At 46.3% G+C, this 18,036-nt stretch overlaps 1 protein-coding gene across 4 annotated transcripts in view; it reads left to right on the top strand.

Annotated features, from left to right (window-relative positions):
* The window catches only part of map7d1a (MAP7 domain containing 1a), a 260,340-nt gene that overhangs the window by 210,373 nt on the left and 31,931 nt on the right, over nucleotides 1–18,036 (top strand). For 3 of the 4 annotated variants that reach the window (XM_043717931.2, XM_043717933.2, XM_043717934.2), the window contains 5 exons: nucleotides 1,718–1,840; nucleotides 2,481–2,623; nucleotides 9,294–9,451; nucleotides 12,590–12,858; nucleotides 17,451–17,586. In XM_043717931.2, coding sequence (XP_043573866.1) covers nucleotides 1,718–1,840; nucleotides 2,481–2,623; nucleotides 9,294–9,451; nucleotides 12,590–12,858; nucleotides 17,451–17,586 — 829 coding nt within the window. The remainder of the gene's footprint in view (nucleotides 1–1,717; nucleotides 1,841–2,480; nucleotides 2,624–9,293; nucleotides 9,452–12,589; nucleotides 12,859–17,450; nucleotides 17,587–18,036) is intronic. The other variant, XM_043717932.2, reaches the window with a different exon arrangement.

The raw sequence follows: 18,036 nt of genomic DNA, 5'->3' as shown, positions 1-18,036 counted from the left end.
GTGCTGTGTGTCAGGAGCATGCTAACATTGACTGACCACTTGTTTTTCTTGGCTGAAAGACAAAAGTGTGGAAATAGAAGAAAGAGTTTGTTACAAAAAAAAAATGTTTTGCATTGTTTGTTTGTTGAGGGAATGTAGTCAGTTGCTCCCAGGCCTCTGTACTGCAAAAACACAATCCACCTCAGCGTCATGGGGGCGGACTTCAATCTCAAATGGACTGTCATTAGGAGAGACCAGGAGGTGTCAATGGGAAGTTAAAGGCACACCATTATCGGTGAGTGTGCTAGATCACAGTGACAGGATCCCAGAGTTAGTGTGTGAAAGATCAGTGTGATAGATCATCTCCACTAACACTGGGATCCTGTCACTGTGATCAATCATGCTGTCTAACATTGGGATCCTATCAATACAATTGATCACTCTCACTAACACTGGGATCCTATCAGTGTGATCAATCACAATCTCTAACATTGTGATTGTGTCAGTGTTTTGAGGATCCAGTGTTATGAGAACAATTGATCACACTAATAAGATTGTGGTGTTAGAGAGTGTGATTGATCATTTGTATTGATAGGATCCCATTGTTATGAGAAATATTGATCAAACTGATAGGATCATAGTGTTAGAGAGTGTGATTGATCACACTGACAGGATCGCAGTGTTAGAGATTATGATTGATCACCCTCACTAACACTGGGATTACATAGAGCAATCTGGAAGGACAGCTGAGCTAATCCACTCTGACCTACTCACTGATCCTTGAGGAGAAAGTGAGGTCTGCAGATGCTGGAGATCAGAGATGGAAATGTGTTGCTGGAAAAGCGCAGCAGGTCAGGCAGCATCTAGGGAACATGAGAATCGACGTTTCGGGCATTAGCCCTTCTTCAGGAATCAATACAATTCCTGAATCAATACTATTCCTGAAGAAGGGCTAATGCCCGAAACGTCGATTCTCCTGTTCCCTGGATGCTGCCTGACCTGCTGCGCTTTTCCAGCAACACATTTCCATCTCTACTCACTGATCCTGCCTCAGTGATATCTGGGAACACTGACCATGCCATTCTGCAGGCACTGGTGGTGTCGGTCTGTGATGGAGCTGCCATTGCCCCGATCCATGGTCAGATTTGGCACTAGCCCTGCCCTGTGGCACTGCATGGCCATCTGGCAGTGCTGACCATCCATGTGTCTGTTTGGCATTAATTCGAGGAGATTGATTTTCAATCACTGGTAAAAGAGCCAAAGATGCACTAAGCACTTCCACTCAGCAACGTAGAATAGTTTGCTCAAGTAATGGTGAAAGCAGATTCAAATCTAAAATGGGAATTTGATTAAATATTTAAGAAAAGGAAAATAATTATTGGGCACAAGGGAATGGAACCAACTGGACAACTATTATACAGGTTTGACACATGTACCATGCACTGATTGTCCTCCATGGTGCTGTAAGATTTGACTCGAAAGTCAGGGGAGGGGGAACTCTGACTAAATGACAGATGCTGAGATTGAATTCCATCCTTCGCATCCTTCCCAGCTGGTTTCCGTGTGTATCAGACATTCCTGGGATCTGCTGCCTTCCATGTGTTACCACTGCTGTGTCAGTCTGGCTCGGAGTGGGCTAGTCTGACAGATCCCCCAGTATTGCTCAGTATTGCCCCCTGCTCCTACCTGCTGCTGGTCCCAGAGTCTGAACACTGACAATGGTCTTGTCTTCCTGCAGCTCGCCGTTTGCAGCTGAGCCCCTGGGAGAGCAGTATCGTGGACCGCCTGATGACTCCGACCCTGTCCTTCCTTGCCAGGAGCAGGAGTGTCGCTGTTTTAACGGGTAATGGCCGAGATCCAGGTTTGTACACACATTGATCCGACATGCTTTATATGACATGGTTCGGAAGGGACTTTGGTCAGACACTTCTGTTAAAAAATGAAAATAACATTTTATCCAATCATTATCCTCTCCCCTCCTCTGCTGTCTGTCTGTCTGTCTGTCTATCTGTCTGTCTATCTGTCTGTCTGTCTATCCATCTGTCTGTCTGTCAATTTATCTATCTGTCTGTCGATCTCTTTGTGTCCATTATTTCTTTCTGACTATCTCTTGTGCTCTGCCTCTCAACTACCTTACTTTTCCTCTTTATGCATCATTGTTTTTCCCCTTGTATTTGTGTTCATTTCATCTATTCTCTCAACCTTTTATCCTTCTGTCTTTGTCTATCTCTGTTTTCCCTTTCCTCTCTGTCATTATATTTGACCTCTTTTCTACTCTGTTGTATCTTATTTTATTCCTTCTTCACTTGCTGCATCACACCGTCTCCTTTTCCATTTGACTCCCTCCCTGTTCCCCACATGACCCATTTGCTACCTCCCCATCACCCTCTCTCTATCTCTCCCCCATTGCTCTGAATTCCCTCACTGTTTCCCTCCCTGATACCTCCTTGCTGCCCTTCTCTCTCTCTCTCTCTCTCTCTTTATTTCCGTGAATTTTCTAGTTGTTCCTCTCTGTCCCCGATCATCCTCAGCCAGCCCAATAGCTCCAAGCAGTGGCAAAACCCCTCACAGATGCTCGACTCGATGGAGATCTGCTCTCAGCACGCCGGATATCCTAGGCCGACACAAGACTGATCTCCCTCTGGTGAGTAATCCTGGAACTGAGAGAAATGAGGAGGTTTCACTGGGGAAGGGACTGTAAATCTTGGGTCATTTTACAGCCACTGTATAACATCTTCTAAATCCTCAATAGCAGTAAATCAGACTAAATTTTTCATCTTTTGATGAGGAATTAATTATTTATTGCTTTGAATTGAAATAAAATTAGCTTTATTGTCACGTGCTCACATGAGTACAATGAAAAATTTACAAATTGCCACGTGCGCCACCATCTTTAGATGTAGATATGGGTTTATTGTCATGTGTACTCAAGGACAGGGTACAAGTGTACAGCGAAAAGTGTCTAATGTCACCACACACACGGCATCATCTTAGGTACAAAGGTACCTGGGTACAGATTATTGAGTACAAATTCTTAAGAGATAAAAAGAAATAAAAGTCCAGCAGGACAAAACTTCAAAAAGTACAAAACCATAGTAATAAATTAGAAAAATACAGAAAAAGAAGTTTAGAATTTCAATTCAGTTTTGTCTTGCCTATTGCTCTTGAAGATGTTATGTCCTTGCCCAGTTCCACAGATAGTCTCCATCATTGAGCCATTGTCACTTTGGTTGCATGTAGTTCAAACTCTCACAAGGAGCAGGATCGATAATTCCGTCCTTTCGGCCTACTCCGCCATTTAATAAAATCTGTTTGTGTTTTGAATTCCACATTCCCTACTATGTTAGATAACCCTTGAATCCTCTGCCTAACAAGAATCTATCTGCCTGTGTTTTAAAAAATGCTTAACCATCCAACATTCCACAGACACACAGCTCTCGGAGGGAAAAACATTTCTCCTCATCTCTGCCTGAAAGGGGTGACCTTGGATTTTTAATTAGCGCTCACTATTTCTGGATTGACCCACAAGCAGAAAGATCCTTTCTGTATCCACCTTGTGAAGACTGTTGAGGATCAGATACACTTCATCCCAATCACTCCTCACTGTTCTCAATGCCGGTGGTAACCAGCCCAGCCTGTCTAATCCACTCATTCCAGGTATCAATCTAATCAACTTCCTCCAAATGTGCGTACATCCTTCCTTAAATAAGGAATTTGAAGTGTGAACTATATTGCCGTTCCTTCTTTACCGCTGGGTCAGAGCCTGGGAATTCCCTGACATACGGTGAAAAGCTTTGAGGAAAGCTGTGGAGGGAAACAAATGAGGATCAGTTTGGTTCATTTGTAGCCTGTGTCCTCTGCATTAGAAAGTAGTGGATTCAAGTTCAAGTCTCACTCCAGGGACAGAATCAAAGCTGACTCTTTCCTGCAGCGCTGCGGAGGGGTACGGCACTGCGGAGGGGTACGGCACTGCGGAGGAGTGCAGCGCTGCGGAGGGTTACAGTGCTGCGGAGGGTTACAGCGCTGCGGAGGGTTACAGCGCTGCGGAGGGTTACAGCGCTGCGGAGGGGTGCAGCGCTGCGGAGGAGTGCAGCACTGCGGAGGGTTACAGCGCTGCGGAGGAGTGCAGCGCTGCGGAGGAGTGCAGCGCTGCGGAGGGTTACAGCGCTGCGGCGGAGTGCAGCGCTGCGGCGGGTTACAGCGCTGCGGAGGGTTACAGCGCTGCGGAGGGTTACAGCGCTGCGGAGGGTTACAGCGCTGCGGAGGGGTACAGCGCTGCGGAGGGGTACAGCGCTGCGGAGGAGTGCAGCGTTGCGGAGGGTTACAGCGCTGCGGAGGAGTGCAGCGCTGCGGAGGAGTGCAGCGCTGCGGAGGGTTACAGCGCTGCGGAGGGTTACAGCACTGCGGAGGGGTACAGCGCTGCGGAGGGTTACAGCGCTGCGGAGGGTTACAGCGCTGCGGAGGGTTACAGCGCTGCGGAGGGTTACAGCGCTGCGGAGGAGTGCAGCGCTGCGGAGGAGTGCAGCGCTGGGGAGGGTTACAGCGCAGCGGAGGGTTACAGCGCTGCGGAGGGTTGCAGCGCTGCGGAGGGGTGCAGCGCTGCGGAGGGGTGCAGCGATGCGGAGGAGTGCAGCGATGCGGAGGAGTGCAGCGATGCGGAGGGTTACAGCGCTGCGGAGGGGTACGGCACTGCGGAGGGGCACGGCGCTACGGAGGGGTGCAGCGCTGCGGAGGGTTACAGCGCTGCGGAGGAGCACAGCGCTGCGTAGGTTTACAGCGCTGCGTAGGGTTACAGCGCTGCGTAGGTTTACAGCGCTGCGTAGGTTTACAGCGCTGCGGAGGGGCGCGGCGCTGCGGAGGGGCACGGCGCTGCGGAGGGTTACAGCACTGCGGAGGGGTGCAGTACTGCGGAGGGTTACAGCGCTGCTGAGGGGTGCAGCACTGTGGAAGGATGCAGCACTGCGGAGGGGTGCGGCACTGCGGAGGGGTGCGGCACTGCGGAGGGGTGCGGCACTGCGGAGGGGCGCGGCACTGCGTAGGTTTACAGCGCTGCGTAGGGTTACAGCGCTGCGGAGGGTTACAGCGCTGCGGAGGGGTACAGCGCTGCGGAGGAGTGCAGCGCTGCGGAGGGGTACAGTACTGCGGAGGGTTACAGCGCTGCTGAGGGGTGCAGCACTGTGGAAGGATGCAGCACTGCGGTGGGTTACAGCGCTGCGGAGGGGCGCGGCGCTGCGGAGGGGGCGGCACTGCGGAGGGATACAGCACTATGGAGGGGTGTAGTACTGTCAGATGTTAAACTGAGGCCTTGTCCTCCAATTCTGGTTGTTCCGGTAAATGGAGAAGGTGCTGTGGTCTTTTCGTAAGATCCGCCAGGAGCTCTCTGAGTCCTGTTTATCATTTCCCACACAACGTACACCCATGCCAGAGAAATTGGTATTTTCATTTGATGGCTGCTTTCGGGATCGTGTCCTGTGCTGGCTGACATTACAGTGGTTCCTGCTGTTCTGAAGCCAGCTGAGCGTAATGCTGAACAAGTTGAATTCCAGAGTAAAACATGGCTCAATACTCTGTAAGGGTTTTGTTTTTGCACTTCTTTACCATCATGGTCAGTCATTGGCAGCCTCTTGTGAAGACGATCAATGTACTTTTAACAAAAAACATCAAATTTTATTACACGCAGAAAAAGGTAAAAATGCAGTTTGGAAAGATCTTATCAAAAACAGCAAAAGAGATTGATTCAATCTTTGTCTTGCCATCAATATCCCTTACACTCAACTCCAGTAAACTATCACTCTGAAATTCACTTTAAAATGTTTTATTCAACTTACAAGGTGACAGGTGTTCCCTTTTGGAGACTCCCTGCACATTCTACCTGAAGTGATTATCTTCATTTTTGTCTCTCCCTCAGACTCAACCAGCCCACTAGCCTTTCTGACTAAATTGCAAGAAAAAACAAATTAGTGTTGCTAAAACAACTTAAGATTTCTTACCAGCTCTGATGGCCTGGAAACTACTAGAAACATTTTTGCTGGGATGAAACCCTTACCAAACTGGACTTGTTTGTGTCAAGGTGAACTTGCTTCTGGGCCCCTTCTCTCTCTCTCTCTTTCTCTCTCTTCCCCCCTCTCTCTTCCCCCCTCTCTCTTCCCCCCTCTCTCTTCCCCCCTCTCTCTTCCACCCTCTCTCTTCCACCCTCTCTCTTCCACCCTCTCTCTTCCACCCTCTTCCCCTCTCTCTCCTCCCTCTCTCTCCCCCTCCCCCCCCCCCCCCCCCCCCCATCTCCCACTCTCTTTCTATCTTTGGGTATAAAACACTCAGTCTGTAAATACTGATGTCCCCTGAGTGCTGTTCACTTATCTAAAGTCATATGATTTCTTGGAAATGCTGTTTAGATCTCAGCTGTTAAATCCTTACTTTCTGACCTTTCTAAAAAAAAAGACCTTCACAGAACTAAAACCAAAAACCTATTTCCCTGTACCTTAGAATCCAAGTTTCCAAGCGATAAGAATATATTATTAACTTTCATCATTCAACTTTCAAGCAGACCAAACGCAGCCAGAAACCCTAACCACCTTACCATACATCAAAGAAGTTTCAGAAATGACAGCCAACCTACTAAGACCCCTCGGAATCCTAGTAGCACACAAACCCACCAACACCCTCAAAAAAAACTAACAAACTTAAAAGACCCAGTACAACCCATGGACAAAACCAACGTCGTCTACAAAATCCCATGCAAGGATTGCCACAAACACTACGTAGGACAAACAGGAAGAAAGTTAGCCACCAGGATACACGAACACCAGCTAGCCACAAAAAGACACGACCCTCTCTCCCTCGTAGCCTACACATGGAGGAAAAAAAACATTTCGACTGGACAACACGTCTATCCTGGGACAGGCTAAGCAAAGACATGCCAGAGAATTCCTAGAGGCCTGGTACTGCAACCACAACGCTGTAAACAAACACATAGATCTAGATGCCATCTATCAACCCCTCAGAAAACGAACAGGAAATCACATTACCACAAACCCCAGGAACCCCATCCAGGAGAAAGATATAAATAGAAAGCAGGAGACAACAGCTTCGCTTCACTTGGAGGTCGCCACTGATGATGTTACCTAGCCAGTTAATGAAACATCTGGATATCAAACCTACAGCTCAGCGAGCAAACCTACACCCTAAACTTTCATCATATTGTCCTTCAAGTATTGGGTTTAGTGTTTGGCATGGGGAGAGAAAAGTGATTGGTCCTTGAAGATGGAGAGAGGGACAGAAGAGTAGGATTGCCAACTCTTCACTGTTCTCCTGGAGTGATCAGGAATTGAAGATGAATCTTCAGGAAACTGCTTGGAAAAAGAGGTTGGCACTGTGGCTCTGTAATAGCTTTGTTACCTCACTATGTCCAAGGACTCAGGTTTGATTCCACACTTGGGTGACTATCTGAGGAGTTTGCACATTCTCCGGGTTCTCTGATTTGTTCCCACAGTCCAAGAATGTAGAAGTTAGGTGGTTACAGAGTTGGGATAGGTCTGTGTAAGATGCTCTTCAGAGGCATCAGCGTGGACTCAAAGGGCTGAATGGTCTGCTTCCACACTATAGGGATTCTATGTTGTAGGAATATGAACAAAAATATTATATTTTTCGCATTACCCTTAAAAACTTTCATTTATTAATTATAAAGATATCGACAAAGGGGAAAGAGGGCTATGGGACGAGCAGGTCAGTTGGAGGCCATGTAATGAAACCTGCAAAGATTTACCCTAAACAGAGTTTGCATCCAAGAGGGTTTTCACTCTGGTAGTGACTCGACCTGAGAGTGAAGCTGACTCCAGCCGGCAATGCTATGGTCAGTGTCTTCAAGGTCAACATTAGTGTTTGCTTGCATTGATCTGTAGTTTCTTTAGTCACAAGCAGAAACCCTTTCTTTTGTCACAACATTGAATCCCTCACAATATCCCAATGCTTGCTTTTCACCCTGTTTCCCTCATCTTTCAACATGCTCAGAAACAAACCAATCAACCAAAGAGCCTAAATGCCGCACCCACTCACTTTCCAAATCCCTTTGTCAGTTCAGAGGAAATGTTTCACTTCTCTGAGAGTCTGAGGGTTGAAAGAGAGGCAGATTTGGTATCTTTGGGGCTCCCTGTCAGCCCATGCCATTAAACATGTAGACTCCTCTCACAACAGGCTTTTGCTGGATCCTCCTGCTATTTCATTACCTCCTTGACCAATCTGTGGAGGAGGCCTCAGATAGCTCAGTTGGTTGGTTGGCTGGCTGGTTTGTAGTGTACGGTGATGCCAACAACGTGGGTTCAGTTCTCACACTCAGTGGCTGCGGTTACCGTGAAGGCCGTTGTCTTTTCCTTTATGGTGGGGGATTTCAAAACTCAGAGGCATATTTTTAGGGTGAGAGAAGAAGGATTTAAAAAGGACATGAGGGGCAATTTTATTCCACAGAAAGTGGTTTGTGTGTATAATGAACTTCCAGAGGAAGTGGTGGATACAGGTACAGTTGCAAAGTTTAAAAGACATTTGGATAAGTACATGAATAGGAAATGTTTGAAGGGACATGCGCCAGGAGCAGGCAGGTGGGACTAGTTTAGTTTGGGATTATGTTTGACACGGACTGGTTGAACTGAAGGGTCTGTTTCCGTGCTGTATGACTCTATTACTCTCCTTCCCAACCTGCCACCTACCTGAGGCATGGTTAACCTCAGGTTAAATCACCACCGGTTATCTCACTAATGGGAGAGTAACCCTATGGTTTGGTAAGACTATGAGATCAACAGGTGATTCCGGCTTGTTGGAAGAGCAAATTGCCACATTTTATCTTAAGCAATAACAGACATTGTTGGAGAAACTCAGCAAATCTGACAACATCGGTGGAGAGAGAGAAAGCAGAATTAATATTTCCAGTCATAGAGTCGTACAGCATGGAAAAAGACCCTTTGGTCAAGGTCCGACCAAGTTTCCAAAGCTAAACTAGGCCCGCCTGCCTGCTTTTTGCCTATATCCCTCTAAAGCTTTCCTATTCATGTGCCTGTCCAAATGACTTTTAAATGTTGTAACTGTGCACTTTTTTTTTAAACTCCTTTGTGGGATGTGGGTACCATTGGTTGGCCAGCATTTATTGGCTGTCCCTAGTTGCCCTTGACAAGGTGGTGGTGAGCGGCCTTCTTTGAACCATTACAGTCTGCCTGCTGTGGGATGACCCACAATGCCATTAGGGAGGGTCCAGTGTCCTTTCTTCAGAAGACATTTTACCTGTAATTTGTGTCAGACGTTGAGCCCTCTTTCCATTCTGTCACCAGAGTGAAAGCAAGAAGAAGGAAAAAAAAGACAAAGAACGGGAGAATGCAAAAGAAAAGCACGCGCTGCTGAATTCCGGGAGCGTGGCTGACAAAATGATGAGGAAACGACAGTCTCTTCCGATTGTCAGAAGCAAAGAGTCTGTGGCAAGAGAAGCCAGGTATGTAGGACTTTCGAAACCCGTGCAGAAATCGGCCCTGTGGCCCGTCAAGCCTTGTCCTCGTGGCTAATCGGTTTGTGTTCCAAATTCCACATTTTCACTTACCCTGAATAATGCTTGATTCCCTCATCTGCCGAAACTCTGTCCAGCTCTGACAATTCATGGACTCCACTTCCACCACCTTCTGAGACAGAGTGTTCCAAAGTCACATAATACTTAAACATTGTCCCTTACTTCTGACTGACCCAAGAGGAAACATCCTTTCCATATCTACCTTCTCAAGGCCGTTCAGGATCCTGTATAATTCAGTCAAGTCATTCCACACTCTTCTGATCTCGAGAGGAAAAACGTGGGATGGCACAGTGGCTAGCACTGCTGTCTCAGCTCTGGGAACTGGGGCTCAATTCCAGCCTCAGGCGACTGTCTGTGTGGAATTTGTGCATTCTCCCTGTGTCTGCTTGAGTTCCGGTTTCCTCCCACAGTCCAAAGATGTGCAGGTTAGGTGGACTGGCCATGTTGAATTGCCCAGTGTCCAGGGAGGTTTAGGTTAGGTGGATTAGCCATAGGAAATGCAGGATTACAGGGATAGGGTAGAGGAATGAGTGGATAGGATGCTTTTTGGAGAGTCATTGTGGACTTGTTGGGCTCAATGGCCCGTAGACTTTACACACTGTAACGATTCTAAGTCCAAGAAACCCTACATTGCTGAAAGAGGCCATTCGGCCCATCGAATCTGCACCAATCTACTGAAGAGCATCCCACCCAGACCAGCCCTGCATCATAGTAAACCCCATATTCTACCATGATTAATTCACCAACCTTAGTCACTATGGACAAATTAGCATGGCCAATCCAGCTAACCTGCACATGTTTGGACTGTGGGAGAAAACCGGAGCACCCGGAGGAAACCCACGCAGACACGGGGAGAACATGCAAACTCCACACAGTCAGTCGCCTGAGGGTCGATTAATCGCTGATACTGTGAAACAGCAGTGCTAACCAGTGAGCCACTGTGCCACCCTGTCTCACCTGTCCAATTATCCTCAAAGGACAACCCACTTAGTCAGGTTTCAATCCAATAAATCTCCTGTGCATTTGCATCTTTTCTTGAATAAGGAAATCAAGACAGCACCCAGTTTTCAGGAGAGGCATTTGGATGGGTATATGATTAGGAAGGGTTTGGAGGGATATGGGCCGGGTGCTGGCAGGTGGGACAAGATTGGGTTGGAATATCTGGTCGGCATGGACGGGTTGGACCGAAGGGTCTGTTTCCATGCTATACATCTCTGTGACTCTATGTGGTCTCACCAGTGTCCTGTACAACTGAAACAGAACATCCTTACCTTTCATGTTCAATTTCTCTCACAATAAAGGATAACATCCCATTAATCTTCTTATTTAGGTGCTGTACTATATGCTAATATTTTGTAACTCCACGCACTAAAATACTTAAATCCCTCTGCTCCTGAGAATTCCACAGTCTATCTTATTTTCCCACATGAGTCACCATTTGCCAGATTTGGCCCACTCACCCAAACAACCTCTATTTGTTCTCAAGCTCCTTATGTCGTCTTCCTAAATTTTAGTTTCCTATTTTTCTTGTTGTCATCTACAAGCTTAGCTATGAAGTTTGCACTCCCCTGATCTAAGTCACTGATGTGAATTTATCAGCTAGCCTGAACTCTTCAATTAGATTTCATCCTATCCTGGGTTCCTGTTTTCCTATATATAAATCAACCAGACCCCTCAATTGGATTCCAGCTTGTAATTCATTTTCAGATACTGTTATTCTATATATAAATTACCCAAATACCTTGATTAGATTCCAACCTCTAATTCACTCCCAGCTATCGATTATTCCATAATGTAATCTGGTCTGTAGCAGGTTATGTAAGCATGACCCAGTCTGGCCTCCTCATCTCTTTCCTGTATCCTGCATTATAATCACTGCCTAGATCCTGCAGGAGGCACTGGGATAAACTCATTGACATCTTCTCTGCTGACTGTGCACAGGCCTCAGACTGGTTAATGGTTCCATTGCTCCCCTACACATGGTCCCTCCCCACCCCAACCTGAATAATAATCAACCTCACCTTCTTAAAAATAAACTTTCTGTCTTCGCGTCTGGAATACAAGAAGTGAATGGCCTGACAAAACTTTTGCTGCTGCCATGTACCCAGCTCCCTCTGAGGATTCCTTCCGTCACAGTGCTGTATCTGTGGCAACATTGTGGGGTGGATTTGAGTGGCATTGGGTAGTGTGCCTAAAGAACTCAGTCCTTAAGCTGGCCTTCCGTCCCTGAGTCCAGCTGGAATGGTAGACCGAGGTTGTTGAGGACAATCCGATACTCAGCTGTGTTACACCACATCCTGGTTTGGGTCAAGATTAGAGTGGTGCTGGAAAAGCACAGCAGGTCAGGCAGCATCCAAGAAGCAGGAAAATCAACTGTTTCGGGCAAAAGCCCTTCATCAGGAAAGGCCCTTCGCCCATCCTGATTTGGCTGTATATCATCACTCCAACAATGTCAGGTCAACACTTCAAAATCCACCTTTTATCTCTTGCCTGTTCCCCCTTTCTCTTTTGGCCATTATTTAATCTCCTGTACTTTCCACACTCTCGCATACCTTCCCCTTTGTCCATTTTCACACTGTCCCCTTTTTGCCCTTCCCCTGAACCAGCTTCACACCTGCTCCTTCTCGGATTGTCTTCCATTGATCTGGAATGTTGGGTGAGATTTCCCAGTGGGTTTCAGGATCTCTCCATTAACCCTTTCCCCAACCCCTTGTGATTTTCCTCAGCGTAGCCGGTCAGTGGCCAGAGGATGAGGCTGTGAAGATGGGAATCGAAAGTGTGTTGCTGGAAAAGCACAGCCGGTCAGGCAGTATCCAAGGAGCAGGAGAATCGATGTTTCAGGGAAAAGCCCTTCATGAGGAATGAGACTTGTGAGATAAATGGGAGGGGTGATGGGGCTGGGAGGAAGGTGGCTGAGAATGTAATAGATGAAGATGAGAATTTAACGTTTGAGGTGCTGAGGGATTGGAGTTGGTGTAGATCTAGGAGCATAATGACTTCACCCCCCCCAGCCGCCCACCAAGCCCCTGTTTTGAAATAATTTACCCTGTTGTCATTTGCAAACAGATTGAAGAATCGGTCATTGCCCAGCTCACCCAGACGCCGGACTTCGGGTACCAGCGGTAGTCCCGTAGTCCCTCCGGTGCCCTTGACAACGGACATTAGTACCCCGGTGAGGAAGTCAAAGGCCAGAGGCGAGAACCGAAAGGCGAAGGAAAACCGCCCGAAACGGAAAGAGGAAAAGGAGGAGGAGCCAAAGGAAGGTTCCAGACCTTCATCAGCCAGTGGCCTCAAAATGAAGGAGATCCTGGTCGAGACTCCTGAGCCTGGTCAAGGTAAATCAATCCACTCCGGTTGCTGATTCCAATTGTAACGGTTTCAGTGAAAAAAAAATTGATAACTTGGAAAACAAACAACATATATTTCTGTAATAGCTTCTATAACTAAAGGCATAGAGTCATACAGCACGGAAACAGGCCCTTCGGTCCACACATCCATGCTGACCATGCTCCCAAACTGAACTAGTCCCATCTGATTGCATTTGACTCATATCCTTCCAAACCTTTTCTATTTTTAAACTTAACTCCATCTCGAGGCAATTTATTGACAATGATATACTACACTTTTGACCCTACTGTTACTAAAGGAAACAAAGCCACCTAGTTTTGCATAGCAAGATCCCATAAAGAGTGGTGTGCTAATGACCAGATGATCTGTGTGAACAGTGAACATGGTTTAAGGATACCTGTGAAAACATCATTTTGAATAGTGCGATAGGGTGTCCATCTGAGATGGCGGAGAAGACCTTGACTTAATGTTTCATCTGAAAGTCAGTATCTCTGACTGCAGCACTCCCGTCAATAAAGAGTGATATCCAAATGTTGAATTCGGCAGCAAAAGACTTCCAAAGATTGACAAGTGTTTTGTTGTAAATCTCTGATTTAACACAAACACCAGTTTTCACTTTTCCCTTCTGGAACTTTTCCCTGTCCAGAACCCAACCCCTACTGGGTAACAATCCACTTCTTTATTTTATAAGTAAAACCAATCACAAAATTTACAAATTTCCAACACATAGCCCACAGGAGGCAGTGTAATAATATCAAAAATGAAAATGTGAGAGAAACAAGGGGGTGCAAATTCAAAATGGTGTGGGTAAGAACCCAGTTTTTGGTATTTTTAATTAACCTGTTATGACACAGGAGCAGGTGGGACTTGAACCTAGGTCTTTTGGCACAGAGGTCATGCCAAGAGCTTCCCCTCAAACCACATTGCAGCTTATGCGAAAGGGGCCTACATTTCTAACTCCGAAAACTACAACACAGTGGCTCAGTGGCTAGCACTGCTGCCTCACAGCATCAGGGACTGGGTTCAATTCCGCCCTCAGGAGACTGTCTGTGTGGAATTTGCACACTCTCCCCGTGTCTGCATGGGATTCCTCTGAGTGCTGTGGTTTCCTCCCATAGCCAAAGACATGGAGGCTAGGTGGATTGGCTACGCTAAATTGGTCATAGTGTCCAAAGATGTGGAGGCTAGGTGGATTAGGGAAAGGGTAGCAGGTTGGGTCTGGGTCAGATGTTCCTCAGAGAGTTAGCGTGGACTCGGTAGGCCGGATGGCCTCCTTCATACGAGGGATTCTGTGATTCACGATGCTTCTCGGTATTGCCTAGGAGTGGCAACCTGGACTCTGGTCCCTGATCCATGTCAGAAACCAGGAGCAGAAATAGACTTTGTATCCAACCAATTTGGTCACGGCCGATCTTTCGCCTTGACTGCTTTTTCTGCGTTCTCCCCCTTATCCTTCATTCCCTGAGACATCAAAAATCTTCTCTCTCTCAGCCCAGAATATACGCAATGATGCAGCAGTCAAAATGATCTGAAGTACAGAATTCCAAAGATTCACCACTCTATCTTATTGAGGAAATTTCCTCCTCATTCTGTGATTGTGCCTTCAAATTCTAGTTTCCCACACCCTCACAATCAACTGACACTGTCACATGTCTTCAGGGTCTTGTATGTTTTAATAAGACCACATCTTTTCCTCTGAACTTGAGAGAGTATAAACTCAATTTACTCAACCCTTCATCATAGGACAACCTTTCCATCCTAGTAACCAACCAAGAAATCCTTTGCTGTACTGCTCCTAGTGGAAAGATACTTTCCATTCTCCTTCCTTAAATGTGGAGAGCAAAACTGCACACAGCTATGGTCTTTTCAAACCACCACACAGTTGTAACAAAGCTTCATTATTCTAATGCCCTTGCAATAGTTGAACAGTCGTTTCTCTCCCCATTGTTTACTGTAACTGTGTGCCAACTTACAGTGTGCCTAGAATGAGCATACCCAAATTCCTTTGCACGTTAACTGATCCAAGTTTCATACTTTATAAAAAACATCCTTCTGTGCTATTCCTACGGACAAAATAAATGACATTGCATTGTCTACTTTTAAATGCCACTTTGTCACTGACTTACCTGCCTGTGCCTCCTTGCAGCCTCTGTGTCTTCTTGACATGCCCACCTGGCTTTGTATCGTTTGCAAGCATGAATATGTTACTCCACCTCTTTGTCAAAGTCATTGTTACAGGTTGTACGAAGTGGCACTGATTTTTTGGGGCACTGCACTCACCAAAACCTGCCAACTCAGAAATGTCCTGGTTATCCTTACTAGCCGCTTGCTGACAGTTTACTAATCATCCATCTATGCTATTGTATCATCCACAACTCTATCATCCCACATCTTGTAGGTTTGCCTTTTATTTTTTTTTTCTTTTTAAACAAATTACAAAACAGTTTACAAAAAACATTAACAGCTGTACACAAGAGACAGCAATTTTACAAGGGAGAGGAGCAGCAAAGCTAGGCCCCAAACCCTACCGTTCAACCATTTTACAGGGAGAGGAGGACAAACCTCAAATCCCAGTTCCACATATGACAAGACAGTGACAATGACATTTGTACATTCGACAATACCGTTACATACAAAAGTGCAGACAATACAGACCCAGCAAGCCCCCACCCCTCCCACCTAGGTTTGCCTTTTAAGTGACAACTTATTGAAAATGCATTATTAAATTTACTAATTCCCCTTTATCTGTCCCACAACTGCATCTTCAAAAAAACTCTGATCAAGGTATCAAACACGGTTTCCTTTTGGTAAGAACCATGTTGGCTCTGAGTGATCAGACAAAGATTTCCTGAGTGCTTTGTTAAAGCTCCCTTTGTAATAGACTTGAGCATGTTCCTAATAACTCACTAGTCAGTAATTCACTGGTTTCTCTTTCCCTTCTTCTTTGGGTTGTGATGTCACATCCTGTTAACTGTCAATGCACTGGAACTTTTCTAGAGCCTAAGGAGTTTTGGAAAATCATGATTAGTGTATGCACTATCTCTGCAGCGAGCACCTTGAGACCCCTAATGCATAAGGTTCTTGGAAATCACCAGCTTTTCGTCCTTTGAAGTCTCTCCAATACTTTTTCCCTGACGTTAATGAAGGTAATTGTTTAATGTCTTCACCGTTTCCTTATTCTGCACAGTAATTAAGGTTGTTGCACTCTGAGAGGTCAAACATTTACTTTATCTACTCTCTTCCTTTTTGTCTTGTAACTCTTGTAACCCATCTTTACATCCCTGGCTAGTATCCTCATTTATATTTACCCCCTGCTTTCATTAACCTTTTGGTCACCTTTGTTGTTTGTGACTTGAATCCACTTGTGCCTCAGTGATAAATTGCTGAATTGCACTTGCAGTAGCTAAGGCCATTACGTAGAAAATACCACATTGGAACAGGCCACTCAGCCCAACCACTCTTTCCATCTTTCCGCAACTAAATCTATTGTTGTAAACCTCTCCACTCAGCTTCGTACACTGACTGCTGTCCTTGTGAAATGGCCAAGACTAATTGGTTGAATAACCGTCAATTCAAGCCACATTGCTTGCATGTGACCCTCTGTGAGATGTATCAAAGAGGGTGCCAGCTGGAGTCCAAGCACTTTGCCACCTGCCCTGAGCGAAGCATTGGAAATCGGAGTCGAACAAGCAAGGAGAGAGCTCCTGCAGCCCCTCCAATACTCAAACACCCTCCACATTGTGCCAGGAAGGAACGAAGGAAATACAGCCCCCACAAAGATACTCAGTGCTCTCGCGAGCCCTGAGCTACATCACCTCTGGGTGCCACAGAATGATAATGGGACTAGAAGAAGCCATTTTGCTCACTGGGGCTGTAGAGCTCTTCAAACGAGCATTAATTGCCAAGTGGCAATCTCTTGCTTTCTCCCGCTAACTTTCACACAGTATTTCTATCCAAACGAGTTGGACGTGAGTTCCAGTTGCTGTCGCGCATGGGCCCTTTAAGAAAGATTGCAGTATCAAATCGATTCAGGAGCACTCCCCTCTCTGTACAATGGTAAAGGAAAATACACATATTGCAAGAGTAGGTCAGCAACAACAAAAATTATTACATTTCATGGTGTTTAAACGACCATTGGATCCATTAAAAATGTTTCAACAAGTCATTTTCCATTGGAGCTATTTGGCCTGAGACACTGTCCCTTTAAAATGGTGAGCAAAGGCCGAATTTTAAAGAACTTGCTTTCATTGCTGTGAATTTGATGCTGTCATCAATGAAGAGGGGTTTGTTGATTCACTTTCACTAGAGAAGCCATTGTGAAGTTGTCTGTATTTGTCCAAACATTCTGCATCCCCGAGAGAGTATCCGTCCTCAGCAGATAGGCAGCTGTTAATGATTGTGGTGTGTCAGGGCAAAGCAGAGGACAATTGCATGCATAGCGGTCCTGCTATATGCAGAGAGTCTGGCATTTGCTTACGAAGCAGAGATAACTGCAGTTCTAGAGTAATTAGCTGGAAATGGGCATCACAATGATGTGTTATTGCAGTCATTTTCAATGTCTCCGTGTTCTCCGTTTTAGGTTCACCGGCTAAAACGATTGCAGGAACCACAGACCCAGAGGAAGCCATGAGAGCCCTGGCAGAGAAACGTCGTTTAGCAAGAGAACAGAGGGAGCGGGAGGAGCAGGAGAGAAAAGAACAGGAGGAGAAGAAGAGGTGGGTTTAGGATTTGGTAACAATGGGCAACACACTGGGGGTTCGGTCTCTGGGTTTGGGTTATAGTGGGTTAACACACTGCCCCATCACTCTCTGGGTTTGGGGTCTATAGTGGGTTAACACACTGCCCCATCACTCTCTGGGTTTGGGGTTCAGTGGGTTAATACACTGCCCCATCTCTCTCTGCGTTTGGGGTTCAGTGGGTTAATACACTGCCCCATCTCTCTCTGCTTTTGGGGTTCAGTGGGTTAATACACTGCCAAATCACTCTCTGGGTTTGAGGATCAGTGAGTTAACACACTGTCCCTTCACTCTCTGCGTTTGGGGTTCAGTGGGTTAACACACGGTCCCTTCACTCTCTGGGTTTGGGGTCTATAGTGGGTTAACACACTGCCCCTTCACTCTCTGGGTTTGGGGTCTATAGTGGGTTAACACACTGCCCCTTCAATC

The sequence above is a fragment of the Chiloscyllium plagiosum genome, unplaced genomic scaffold (genome assembly GCF_037043375.1).
Source record: "Chiloscyllium plagiosum isolate Xiang-an unplaced genomic scaffold, Cpla_swu_hap1 HiC_scaffold_30, whole genome shotgun sequence".
In the NCBI taxonomy this organism is placed as follows: Eukaryota; Metazoa; Chordata; class Chondrichthyes; order Orectolobiformes; family Hemiscylliidae; genus Chiloscyllium; species Chiloscyllium plagiosum.
This window is presented reverse-complemented; position numbering and strand designations above follow the sequence as displayed.